This window comes from Corvus kubaryi, unplaced genomic scaffold (genome assembly GCF_017639235.1).
Source record: "Corvus kubaryi isolate FWS band 111438036 unplaced genomic scaffold, C.kubaryi_AGA036_p1.0 37357, whole genome shotgun sequence".
In the NCBI taxonomy this organism is placed as follows: Eukaryota; Metazoa; Chordata; class Aves; order Passeriformes; family Corvidae; genus Corvus; species Corvus kubaryi.
This window is the reverse complement of record NW_024581117.1, coordinates 13,279,373-13,292,653: the sequence shown is the minus strand read 5'-3', so window position 1 is coordinate 13,292,653 and position 13,281 is coordinate 13,279,373. Positions and strand designations below refer to the sequence as shown.

Below are 13,281 nucleotides of genomic sequence, written 5' to 3'. Positions count from 1 at the left end.
CATTTTGGAGAAAGCTCTGGGCTGCAACGTGAAATACTGAATACTAAACGTATGTTAAATACCAGTGCCTGCTAGGGGGGAGAGAATTAGGAAGTGCCATCTCTATGTTATTTGTGAAGTTTTAATTGTTCATGTCTTGTTCAGAAATGAAAGGGTTTTGTGGAAAAGGAGAAAGCTCTTGTCTGTGCAGGGTGCCCTCCTCCCTCTGATGGTTCCTCTTGAATCCGCAGCACAGTGAGCCAGGGATGCTGTTCAGTGAGGCACCAGCTCCTCTGGCTGCTTTTCTACAGAGTTTTTATTTTACTACGGAAAATAGGTAACTAAGGGAAAATGCCAACTTACTGGGTTGTTAATTGAAGTTAAATAGGATTTTCATCAATCAAAAAAGGCATAGCTGTAATGGGAAAATATCTGTAAAATAAATAGATTTATAATGGAGGATGGCATTCAGCACCCTAAAAATAGCAGCTGCTGCCTCCTCCATTATGCAGTGTGAACACTAGCTAGTTTGTCCTGCCAAGGGACTGCTTTCTCATGAAGCATCGTGGAGGTAATACAGATATAAGAAATACTACTGCTGAACAGTAATTTTAGAAGCCCTGTGAAAGCTATTTAACATCAGATAAAAAAATAATAGTTCACAGAAAGGAAACGTGAGAGCTAGCTACAATAATAGCTATGGGCTTGAAGGTTCTCCCAAGGAAAAGAAATGCAGTGCTAAGTAAGCAGGTTAGAAAGAAAGGGATTATGGCCATGTGTGCTGTTGTAATTGACCGCATTATTCATGCGGTCATTCCAAGGTGTATTTCTGCATCTGCTCAAAATGTTTGATGTGAAATCAGGCATCAGAAGCTTCATGAATCTGTTTCATTGATGTAGCACTGAGAAAAACCCAGTATTATTCTAACCTTATGTGGTTCGAAATACATTTTGATAAGAACAGCATGACTACTAGATGTGGAGTGTGATGCATGGGAGTTAGAGCAGTGCAAAGAGAGCTACAGATCTCCTTTATGAAGATCTCTGATAGTTGTGACCCTTGTATTTCTCCGTACAGATAGGAAAAGGAACCCTACATTTCTGAACTAGGAGAACTGCTTGACTGTAAATTAAAGGGGGGTTTTTGTAGCTTGATATACCTGCAGTGTAGCTGGAAAGTATTGCACTACACCTGACTATAATCCGATGTTGAATTCCTGTGCATCTGGAAGGCTCAGCCTAACATCAGGAGTTATGTATTCTGCAGTTTCCTCTCGCCCTCCCATCCATAATTCCTGGGGAGCCATATGAGGATTGATGCAGTCTCTGAAGCTGCCCTTTTCACTTCTTTTGTAGTTCTAATGCAACTTCAGAAAGCATCTTAGCTGTGGCCAGGCTCTCGTGTGTGATGCACACAAAATCAGTAGCAGCACTCCAGGGACAGCATTAGTATTTAGCCAAGCTGCCAGCACTCCAGTGACAACTGAGAGACGTTTTTATACATCTGTGCTGACAAATAGAAGTCCTGTTTGGAATGCAGTTTGCACAGCTGTCCCCGTCCCCAGCAGCATGTCAGAAATGATCTTGATGAGGTCACTTTTTTATTCATTTTACTGCTTTTCCTCTCTTTTGGGGAAATTCCTGCATAACCCCAATGCACAAGAATGTTTACTGCTTCCTGGTCTAAGGCATCTTGAGGTTATTACATCTGAATGCTCCCAGTGTTCTTGGAAAGCTCTGTTCACAGTGTTGGCCCTGTTGCAATAGCAAAGTTGAGGCAATAGAAGTCCAGTGATACTGCCCTACCATAATATTTGGGAGGAAAAGGTTGTGGAAGTTGCTTGTATTTGTTCCCCAGACATTTCAGTGTGGGGTTTCTGAGAGAAAACCCACTTTGTACCTGATCAGAACACTAACCCTGTAAGAAGCTGAAAATTCAGTGAGTTTATCTGTATTGCTTTATAAATTGTCCATGCCTTGATTTTGTGTAACTGGAGAGCTCAGAGTGAAGGTTCAGAAATAATTTGAGATTTTGCTGTGACTGTGTTTAAGGGCAACAGTGCACTTCAGACTGTGTAACTCCTGGTGCTTTCCCCTTGGTTCACACTTTCTTAGAAAATAATAGTGCCTTAGGAAAGGAGGAGCCTATTGACCAGAGAACTTAGTGGAGGGTAAAACTAGATTTTAGTCATTCTGCACCACATATACTGGTTAATTTTTTAACTGGGAACAGCACCATATAACTGTGAGTGGTTGCTCTACAGCAGTCTTTTGGCTATTGGTGACTAGTTTGTGTCCTGGCAGTTGGGCTGTGTTAATACTGAGACTTAGGGATAACTTTTGAGTGATGCTGAATTGAACCACAGTTACATTCACCTAATTTTCTTTGGGTTCGTTGCATTGTAACATCTTGGGTTTGCATCTTTGTAACAATTATGAGAAATTTTAAACTTGCAGTTTTCCTGGAAAGTCCTTCCAAAGTGTAATTTGAAGAAATTTTAGAGTGCTTTGAAATGCTGGCTGGTAAAGGCTGAGAGGTCCCTCAGTCCTGACGGAGCCCTGGAAAACAGCACTGAGGGCCTGTGAGAGCAGCGTGTTCTCCCATGCAGTGTCTGGGGGCAGGGCTCAGGTGGATTTTACCTGCCCAGGGACTTCTGTTCAGTGGCATCTCCCACTGTGACTGACCCTGAGTGTGGCTTGCCTGCAGAGGGGCTCAGACTCCCCAGTAAGTCATAGAATCACTGGAAATAGGGGTAGGTGTGGTTTCAAGAACTCCCTTTGTCTACCTTCATCCATAATTGTCTTTGTTCTTTTCCTTCCAATTTCTTATTTTTATTCTATTTTTTAATCTAACTCTGCACATATTAGAAATCCTAGGCAAGCTATTCTCATGTTAGTCTTCTCATGAAAGTTCTACCTTGTGTCTGCACACATTTTTACAGTGTAATCATGTGGCCATAGTCTGTTTATTGGATTAACAGGCTAAATGTCGTTCAAAAGCATTGGTCATAATATTGCTCTACTGAATTGTCTCCACTGCATTTGAGAATGGACTCATGGGATTAGTTACAGTTAGTTTAGTGTTTCTGTTTTTCTTTTATTGAATACTACCCTAGATGAACACCATCTAGAAATGAAACTTAGCCACTAAATGAGAGCTGTGCTCAGTTGTGCTCATTTCCCAGGGTGTTGGACACCTTCATGTGCCTGTGCTGAGCAGATGCACTTGTCTATTGTTGCTGTATTTCTCTCTTAATGAAGCCTCCTTCTGTTTTCATTTGAATTATTCCTTTAGGTGGTCCTTGAGGAATGAACAGGATCAAGCTGCATGGTCAAATATCTTAATAATGAGTTGGGGCTTTTTTTGGCCAAGGTCTTGTAGACACTCAATTGTCAGTATCCCAAAAAATTGCTGCTTTTGGAACATACTACATGATAGAAATTTCTTTTTCTGTGCAGAAGTCATGTCTGAACATTTTGAAGCCATCTGGCAGTTTGGCGGCTTCATATCATGGTAATGTTCTGAATGAGCCTAAAAGATAGACAACAGAGAGACAGAGTGTTTGGAAGGGCTAATTTGCCAGTGGTCACATTTCTGGTGCTTAACTTCAGGATGAAATACTTTGCTGTTGTCACCATGAATCTTAATGATTAATTCTTTGCTCCTAGCAGTCATGGAATATTGAAAATTGCTAGAAATACGATCCAGACTAAGTGAGCCTGAGCCAACTTCTTGTCACATGGATGCCATATACAAATGGATGGTATATTTTGTGTAACATTCCTCTAACACTTTCAACTAGGTTTTTTGTATATTCTTAAAAAAATTAAAAAGTTACCTCTGTTCATTGTTTTCTTGTGCTGTGGTGAAATAATAAGGTTTGCATGTGATTTTTATGTGCCCATCTGTGTGTTCACATGCCTATGGAGATCACCAATTTCACAAGTGCACCAGTGTTATGTTCTGTTAACAAACAGAAGTTCTATATTTAGAGAAAATCCTGAGGTCTACTGTTCATATCCAAGGAATCTTTACTTTCTGGAAACCTATGCGTCGGTGAGGTATGCCAGAGAAGGAGCAAGGCAGGTGCTGCTCTGAGTCTGTACAAAATCCCAGTTCTCAGTATGGCTTGGAACAAGATGCACGGCATGCAACAAGCCATCTGATTAATCAGCAGAGAAATTGCAAACATCAGCAATGCTTCAAGATGATATAGGAAGATCTGATACCATGTCTCCTTGTGCTTTCCATATATAGATCTTTGCCCTTGCTCTTCTCCTCATCTCCACGAGAGTTCATGTGAGGTTTGTGGTTTGACTAAACACAAGGCTGCCTGGAGTCTCTGCCTTTTGTTTCTTGCCTTCCTAATTGGCTTTTACTGGTTGTTTTTCAAGCATGATAGTGTCAAGTCAATTTGCTCGGGAGTCAATCAGGTGACATCACAATGCTTGTGTAAACACTTCTTCCAGTTTGCAGCTTTATTACCTCGGTATTTTCCAAAGGTGCTGTCCAGAGCAAATCAATGACATGGATGTCCTCTAGGGTGATCAGTGGGAGGGAAAGAAATCTTAATAAAGCCAAGGGCTTTTAGTTGGCTTCGCTGGAGCTGCTTCTCTTGATGCTTACAGGATGATATAATGAAGCTCTGCTGCTCCCTTTAGTTCTTTGTGATCTGAAGAGTGTAGAGTGGTCTTGACAGCAAGAAGTTGCCTTGATAAGTATTATCTTAACCTCTATTTTCACACAGCAGCTGATTGTGGGATTTCTGTGATACTGTGGCAGTGGTTTTGCAAAATCACATTTCTCTACAATGCAAGGTGGAAGATGCTTTTCCATGTTGAGGCAATGTGTTGATGGGGGAAGAGAAATTGCTGAAGTCTCAGTGGTGGAAGCCGTGATTTGACTTCTGGTCCCTTTTTTTGGGTTTAGCTAACAGTTTTTATTCCAGTTGGTCACAGTTTTTCCTATTCCCAGCGCACGGGGTTATGTTTTAGTCCGAGGGTCACTGGAATTTAAAGGGGCTTTAGAACTTGGGCATGAAAACCACAGCTGATGGATGAAAATGAAACAAAAAGGGCTCTTTCAGAAAGTGGGAGTTGACGAGCAGGGCAGACTGGAAACATTTAATCTACTCTGATATCTTAAGGGGACAATACAGGGTTAAGAACAGGAACTTGAAGCGGATTTGTGGATTAGATGCTGTGGGCATACCACTCATACTTTGCGTGTATCATTTATTTTAGTTCCTCATCCCAAGAGCCCTTTGCCTTGCTGTTAAAAATACAGGCGTTTACTGGGGAGTGCTGGGAGTGAGGGAACAGGAGCTGCTGCGGGCCCTGGCAGAGTAAACACTGCAGTGCCTCAGTGTGTCTTCTGCAGCTTTTTGAGTATCTGTAAAGGGCTGAATTTCACAGGTCACAGCAGGGCTGGCTTCGAGGTGTGCTGTTTGGAAGGGTTTGGAGACTTCTGAAAAATTACTGCAGGCTGTCCTTTAAAAGTGATTGCATTGCAGTCTTTGAGGTTTGATCTTATGTGCTGCTGAAGAAGAATAGGGTGAGACCATAGGCTGCCTGTTCACTCATTTGGAAAGCCTTTAAAGAGAGATTTTAACTATCTTGTAACAGAAGTTACGGAATTTACTGGTTTTCGTTCTGTGTGATAGCTGATAGCCTTGTCAAAGTAAAGGAAAAAAGTTAACTAAAGGATTTACAGATTTGGTAGATCCTTTCTATTCAAGAGCAATAGACGACACAGGAACATACGGCACATTTTTGGGAAAAAAATATTGTGCTGGGTGACTTCAACTTATTTAATATTTGGAGTATTGTTTTCCTATCCTCATTTTATGTTTAATTTTTTTTTCATTATTGAGAGAGAACATATGCTTCTGGCTATAGAATTCTAATTCTGTGTATGTTCTAGCAGATGATCTGAGCTGGCGTAATTTGAATGGCAGTATAGCAAACGTAATGGATGGTGGTTGAACAGACACTTAAAAAAAAGTAATACACAATTCACACAGATCCTTTTGGCACCTTATAACTCTGAATTCTCTGAATTTTGTTCCTGTGGCTGCGCATTCTCTGTGCCCGCAATTTCAACAGTTAAAGGATAAATGAGTAAATGTAATGTAAATTTAAGCAAATGTTATCTTGATAGTAGCTTTGTAAAAGCCTGTTAGCCATGCACAGGGGTCTGTGTCTTTAGAACTCCTGTTCTAAAGCTGACTCTTGATCTTTCTGAACTGTCTGAAGTTTCAGGGAAAAAAAAAAATTCTTTCTCTTTGCAAAATCTGGACCAGTAACTCCAGATTATGGTTTCAACTATTTCAGCTTGCCTTTCCCTTTCTTGGAGAGTTATTTATATTGTTTTGCATCTCATGTCAAACCCTGTTTTTCTTTTTGCTAAATTCTGCCATGTGTTGCTTTGTTTGCACGTCGCTTCCAAGCCAGTAATCATAAGCACTCCATCTGGTCGAGGAGCAGCGTAGTGATAATGTAAAAGGACATTTCCACTATTCTGTTTAAAAGAATTCTCCATCTGTACCAAATCTGCCATTTTAATGAGATTGTAAAGGGGTTTTGTTGCTTTTTTTCTTTTTCAAAGAGGGGAGGAGATTGATTGTTGAGATGTTTTTTTCCTTGCATATCTACTCATTACAGGATTGTATCCAAGGCCCTTTCTTTCTCCCAAGCTAAGAATTACTGTTGGAATTTGCAGATCATGTAATTCACAATGCAAAGTAATAAAAGGATCCTGGAAATTTTACCCAAAATCTATAAGAAATTGATTTTGCCGTTAGTATTGAGCCTTTCTGTTATTACCCTTTGTTAATAGCATGCATGTGAGAAATCATACTGAATGCTCTAAAACTGATTCACAAGGTTAAAAAAAAAAAATACAGTGTCACTATGATTTATGGCAGTCAGTAATCAGAGCTGAATTGATGGATGAATGTGCTGAGATGAATTTTTGGTGCTGGCAGATTTTAATTTTTCTTTGTGCTTTTCTTTTGTAATTCTGAACGTCGCTCTTTTAAAATTAATGGAGAGAGAATTGGACAACTTCTCTTGTGGGAATGTCACAGCCTGAACCAGGCCGGTTTTGTGGAGGTTAATAGGCAGTGGCCTGGGTCAGTCATCCACTGGTGTCAGACATCACTGGTGTCACTGACGTGAGCTCCAAAGGCCAAGAGCCGGCAAGTGGAAAAGCACAGTAGCTGTAGCAGAATAAATGAGCAGGCAGTGTGTGGGGAGAGCGGTGTCGGGGCGCTCCTGGAGGGAGCAGGCTGGCACCCAGACCGTGCTGGCACTGGCCATGGCCCTGGGCTGCCTGAGGGACAGGGGGATGGCCCACCAGTAAAACAGCAGAGAATCCTTGTCCCTAAAAACGTTGTTTCTCCACTGCCAGCTTGGCTTCGGGATTGGCAGTTCTGTGTCAACAGCCCGTGCCAGGAGGCTGCAGTCCGGGGGCGTGGGGCACCACCCCACAGTGGGCTTGCTCTTCTGCAGGGAATTGTCAGTTTCCATAAAACTGCCCAGTTTAATCCTTTCGCCTACAAAAGAGAGCTATGTGACAAGTTTTAAACTTCGTGTGATTCCCTTGAATCCCTGTCTTGGTTTGAAAGACAGGTGTCTGCTAAGGAAGGCAGAAGCCTCCCTTGGAATGGCAGATGCAACCCCCTTCCCTCCGAGTTATTATAATTTTGAAATCAAGGGGCTTTTAGGCAAAGATGTGGGAAATAGGAATAACAGTTCTTTACTATGATATATCTATATGTGTATAACCAGTCAAACAAACAGCAATAACTATGGCAGTAACAGCGAACAATCACAAACCCAGTGCCAGCCCTCTCGGCTGTCAGGCCCTTTCCCCTCGGGTGCAGTTCCGCTCGCAGCCGGCAGGGGCGCTGGCGGCTCCCGGTGAGCAGGGCAGGTGCGATGGTTCCCCCGCGGCTGCAGGGGGCGCTCCGGAGCGAGCTCGGGGAGCACGCGGCACCGGTGCCCTGGGATCCCGGGAAGGGATGGAACAAAGGCTTCACAAACCCCTGGGCAGCCGATCCCGGTGTCTGGCCGGACCCTCGGGAACAGCAGGCTGGAGCGGCAGGGATGAGCACAAATCCCGGGTGGCAGATGCGATGCATCCAAACGGGGAACCCCCCGGGGTTGGGGCAGGCAGGGCGAGCACGGCTACAACGCAGCGAAGGCTCGAAGCAGTGGGGCAGGGCGGCCACGGCCCAGCTCCCAGTGGGGCAGGGAAGGCGGGCTGGGGATCCCGGGGCTTCTCCAGCAGAAAAAAAAGCAGCCGAAGAAAGCAGACTCCCTCTCTGTCCAAACGCCAGAGACTTACTGAGTACACACCCAGGTGAAACAAAAAAGTAGCCAGCTCTTTTGTTTTTCTGAAGTACCCAGCCATTTGTTCCCCTAGCAACATGTATGGGGGGAAATTCCTTTAACAGAAAAAAACCAAAAAACCAGGAGAGCTCCTAAAACCCCAACAATCCCCTTACAGAAATCATATTTCCTTTCTCCTTGTTCTCAAGCGCCTTTTCGAAGGCAGAAGAAAGGTATCTAGGTACCTGGATTTTATTCAGAGCCAGCTTCTCTTTGGCTAGAAACAAAAATTCAGACACGGGATAGTAACCCTGTGATCTTGGGTTTCTAGAACTGGGATGTTTGCATTTATTGTTTTGAAATTAACATTCTCAAAACTAATAGTAATGCTAAATTGTTCAGTTTTAGAAATTGAGTGTACAGGATACTTTGTTTTGTTGTGGTGGCTTGCAGTAACAGCATTGCTGAGGTAGCTGTGGGGTAGTGATTGAAATCTCTGCCACAGGGAGCTCTGTGCAGATATGTCAATGAGGTAAATTCATTTAAACTGGCTTGGTCATCCTTTTGTACTTAAATCAAGGTAGGAGGTTCCTCCACCCTGCAGACAGCTGTTGGCTTCTCTGTATTTAGTCAGTGGCAGAAGTGGGTCTTAGTCATGGATGCTATAATGCCATCAGCAAAAATGTGCAGGAGCACAGGGTGATTGTTAATAGAATGCATCATCGGTGACACTAATGAAGTATTTTCAAGCCAGATCCACCTGAGTGCATGGCTTGTGCACCAGGGCCTCAAATTTTGCACCTTCTGAATACAGAGATGTCTACATAGATAATTGGCAACAAGTTCTGTGTTTAAGCTCAAGAGCACAGAGCTCCTGCCTTGTGGCTGGGCTCTGGTTGATGCAAACATGGAGATGTATTTCTGGAAAACTTAAATTATCCCAGTAGTATTTTACATACAGCTTATTTCCTTTCATCAACAAATGAGACGTTAGGCCTATCTTGTCTGACCAAAATATTAGGCCTCGATTACTTTTTCCTCCACTTCCCCTTTGCTGTTCTTCTGTGCCAGTGAATATCTGTGCTGAGCTCACAGGTGTGAGGTGAGATGTTTAACAGGCAAGTGCAGTGCATGCTGTGCAGGAGCTTGTGGTGAATTGAAGAGATTTCAATATTCCTTTCTCAGAAGGTGGGCATGCTTTAAAGCCACTCCTGATGTAAGTAACTGTAAGGAAGCATGAAGAAAATTCCTGTTGCTCATGATAACTTCCATTGAAAAGGAAGAAGTCTGCTTTACTAAAATCAGGAACCTCTCTTTGGGCTTTCCTCTGAAGCAAAATTATTTTGCTCTGGTACTGCTTTTAATCTCTCTAGTTTAGGAACTTGAGGTACGAAGAGAACAGCCTTTTAGTTCAGGAAAACAGCCTCTAGAACCAGCGACACAAACCTATCATAATTAGTCATCAGAAAATCTGAATAAATATAAAATTACCACGGAGTAGGAGGCAGGCATATGTGGTATTCAAAACACACAGAGTGTAAAATGATGTTATTGTTGCCTTTAGAAATAGTTCAAAGTAGTCTGCATTAGAAAGAGCTGATAAGCAGAATGACAAAAGCTTGTTTCATGAGTGATTCCAAGCAGCAGTGGTTTTCTGATCAGCTGATGCTGCAGCTATTTTGGGTATTCCACAGATCATGATTACATACACGGGGAATGATTGGAGGCAGCAAATATGGTAAGTGAGCCAGGAATCCTGGGACACGCTCTGTTACTAACTTAATAGTCTTCTGATCACTTGTCCTTTGCCATTTAAACAGCCAAGGGAAGTGTAACAAGTGACCGTGCTTAGTTCCTTCAAAAAAAAAAAAAAAGAAAAAAAAGAAAGAAAGCACTTCCTGAGGCTGCTATTTTTAGCAATGGTGCAGTGTCCAAAGTGTTAACTAATTGAGTCATCAGGTTTCATATCTGGCCACAGAAAATGGCAGTGGAAGAGGGAGAATGCTTTCCAGAACAAGTAAGCATTTGTGGATTCTGAAATGAGTGAAATCTGCATATCGAGTTTCTTGTATTAGTGTTTTAAGTCTTTGATTGTTTGAGGCAAAGCTGGATGTAGGCAGAGGTACGTTTTGGATTGTTTGGTGTATTTTGTTTTCTGATGGCTGGATTACGGTGTAGGCTGAGGTGGCAGTCAAATAGAATATTGCAATTATTTGTTCTCTCTGTCTTGCCAGTGGCTGCATTCTGTTCAGAACACTCTGTAGAAGACGCTGGTTAAAGTTGCACAAACATTTTGTAACATTTTGTTCTTGTGATCAAGGCCTTAAGTAACACAAATATTTGTAACAATTGAAGTCGCTTAGCCAATCTTGCGTATTTAGAAAAAAAGTTTAAAATCTGTGCTTTTAAGGTGTATCTTTCAAATAATACACCTCTTATACTGACAATCCACAGGTCAATTAAACTTCCAGAGGAGCCAGCTGTAGTGGTGGTAGTGTACTAGTAGTGACTTGTAAGGAGGCACCCGTATCACTCTTACTCCCAGTGACCTTCAAGGTGCTCCCTGTGGGATTTAAAAATTCCTCAAGAAGCTGCTGTGAAAGGACTTCCCTATACTCTGTTAACTAGGTTCAGAGGGTCTTCAACAGCTTGGGTTATTCACATCAGTTAAAAACTGCAAAGCCAAAACAGTTCTTCTCTTGGCTACTCTGCTGCAGAATTAAAAAACCAGGTTCCCAGGAAAGTGGATTTGTGTTTTTAGTACTGATGAGTGCCAAGCTTTGTGGAAATGTCAGTCAGTGGCAATATTTTTTAGAGATACTACTGATGCCAGAACACAGCCGTTTAAAGCTAATTTCCATGTCAGCAATAGCTTTGTGCTCTGAGAAAAATACTGCAGTGAGTTCTCTTAAATGTGTATGTTGTTGTTTACTTGTTGTCAGCACAGGACAGGATGTTGTTCCCTGCTAAAAAGCATCTTTGAAAACTTTGGTTGTTTTCTAGTGAAGATGTTCTTGTCCGTAAGCTTATTTCCACCAGTAATTTCAAAACTGTGGAAACATTTACTGGGGAGATTTTTTTGTGAAGTAATTTTTTGTAAGAGAAGCTTTCGTTATTCAGATGTTTTATGTACTTGATTAAACTCTCTGTTGTTCAGTCCCGAGAGTTTTATTTACTCTCTCCTGGGTTTTTTAGCACAATAGTATCCATTTTCGTGGTGATAAACATCTTTGCCGATGCTTTATATGAGCCTCAGCAGCACAGAGCCTGACAGACACAGTCCCTCCGGTTTCTGTGTGCAACAGTTTGGAGAGTGGAGAGAGCTGAAAATCGTCTGCCCTCAGCCGTGGCATTGGCAATGTGCTGGTCTGCAGGATGCTCTGCCCCTCTGTGTTGCACCAGAATGGTATTTACTCTTGCTTTACAGGGCTTTATTACAAGCTGTATAGAAAGTGCTCTTTCTGTTCATATATACGTTGTTTGGGGAAGGTGTAGCAGCGTTTGAAATGGAGTTTAGCAGTGGAAAGGGGCACAGTATATATTTGTTCAGTAAGCTTTTCCTTGCTGATGTTTATGGTAAGTTTTGTTTTCATTCCTTACATACTTAAATCTTACATAGGCTGCCCTGAGTATCTGAGGTGCAAGAGAGAAACAAGCTCTACTTCACGTTTATCCTGTAAATTTGCTGTTCAGGAGCGATACTTTAACATTGTACAGTAATGGACCATTCTGTCATCAAATGATTCACTGTATAGGGCTGGTGTGGTTGGTCATAGCTTATTTCTGCGATAAACTGATCTTCACTTTAATGGTAGCACTGAAAACTAGTTCTAAATCTGTGTCTGTTAAATATAGTAGCAGTAAAGTCTTTTAGGTCACTTTAGAAAGTTTAATTCATTAGTATTGTATCATTATATTTGATTAAACTGTTACGTGTTTTTCAAACACATTTCATTCTGATGCTAAGAGGAAGTGGTAATTTTTGGATTAAAATAAATTAACAAATCTGGTCAAGGTGAGGAAAAATGTTTTAATAGTTCTGCTGTTTATATTTTTGTTCAAAAAGTTGAAGTCTCTCCTGAGCTAATCAATTCATCATTGTGGTTCTGCAGAATCCTGGCTCTCTAATGCACAATGGTTTGAAAGCCAAAAAAATACTAGTTCAATTCTGTAACTGAAAAGTCATTGTGTGAAAATGGCATCACCTGATCTGCAGTGATTTATCTGTATATTTGGTAATTTTCTCTCACTCTAAGAATAAAACTGAGCTCTGTGTTTTCTTTCTCCCCCTGTTGATCTCAAAGACCCCATACAGCTCGGGTTGTTCTGTTACATCACTGTTTTCAATCTGTTTATACCTGTAAATGCTGGTCCTGCCCTTGCCCCAGCAGTGATTTAGATCCCTCCTTTTGCTTTAGAATAGAATTTTGTATTTAGAGTTAGGACAGGACTTAAGAGCTTTAAACTAGAGTTTAAATTTAGATAACAGTTGCAGGGCTCTGATTTTTGCTCACAGATTTTGGTGCTTGGGCTGGAAAAAGCACTTTTCCCATTGGAATCTGAGCTCATCCTCAAACCTGGAACACGTGGAGTGAGGAACAAAACAGTTGTAAACTAATTTACGTTTGCTGCGCACGCCACTGAATGCATTTCATCCAGACAGCCCCAACAAATGCTACGACAGACCTTTCCACGCCGTTGCACAGATTCACAGCGGTGAATGTCAGTGTTGAATCATGGCAGAGGAGGGGAAAGGCCTTGCAGGGAGGTGCGGAGGCCGGTGGCTCTCCCGTGCCCAGCCCCACAGCTCCGTGCGGGCCGTGTCCCACGGCACCACGCCCGGGAGAAAGGGGCACGTTTTCCTCAGTGTTTGCAGCAGTGTGTCTAACATCTACTCTGGCTTGCTCTGCATTGCCTTTGTGGTTTTCAGAGGTGTGGTGGGTTACAAAATGGGCCTGGAGTTACTGG

General features: G+C 42.2%; 1 protein-coding gene across 34 annotated transcripts in view; it reads left to right on the top strand.

Annotated features, from left to right (window-relative positions):
• Nucleotides 1-13,281, top strand: part of ANK3 (ankyrin 3) — a 345,762-nt gene that overhangs the window by 182,859 nt on the left and 149,622 nt on the right. The window contains exon 1 of one of the 34 annotated variants that reach the window (XM_042033315.1): nucleotides 10,265-10,330. The exons of the other annotated variants lie outside the window; for them this stretch is intronic. Within the exon in view, the coding sequence (XP_041889249.1) occupies nucleotides 10,295-10,330 (36 nt within the window). The 5' untranslated portion in view covers nucleotides 10,265-10,294. Of the gene's footprint in view, nucleotides 1-10,264; nucleotides 10,331-13,281 lie in introns of those variants that run through there. 34 annotated transcript variants of the gene reach the window in all.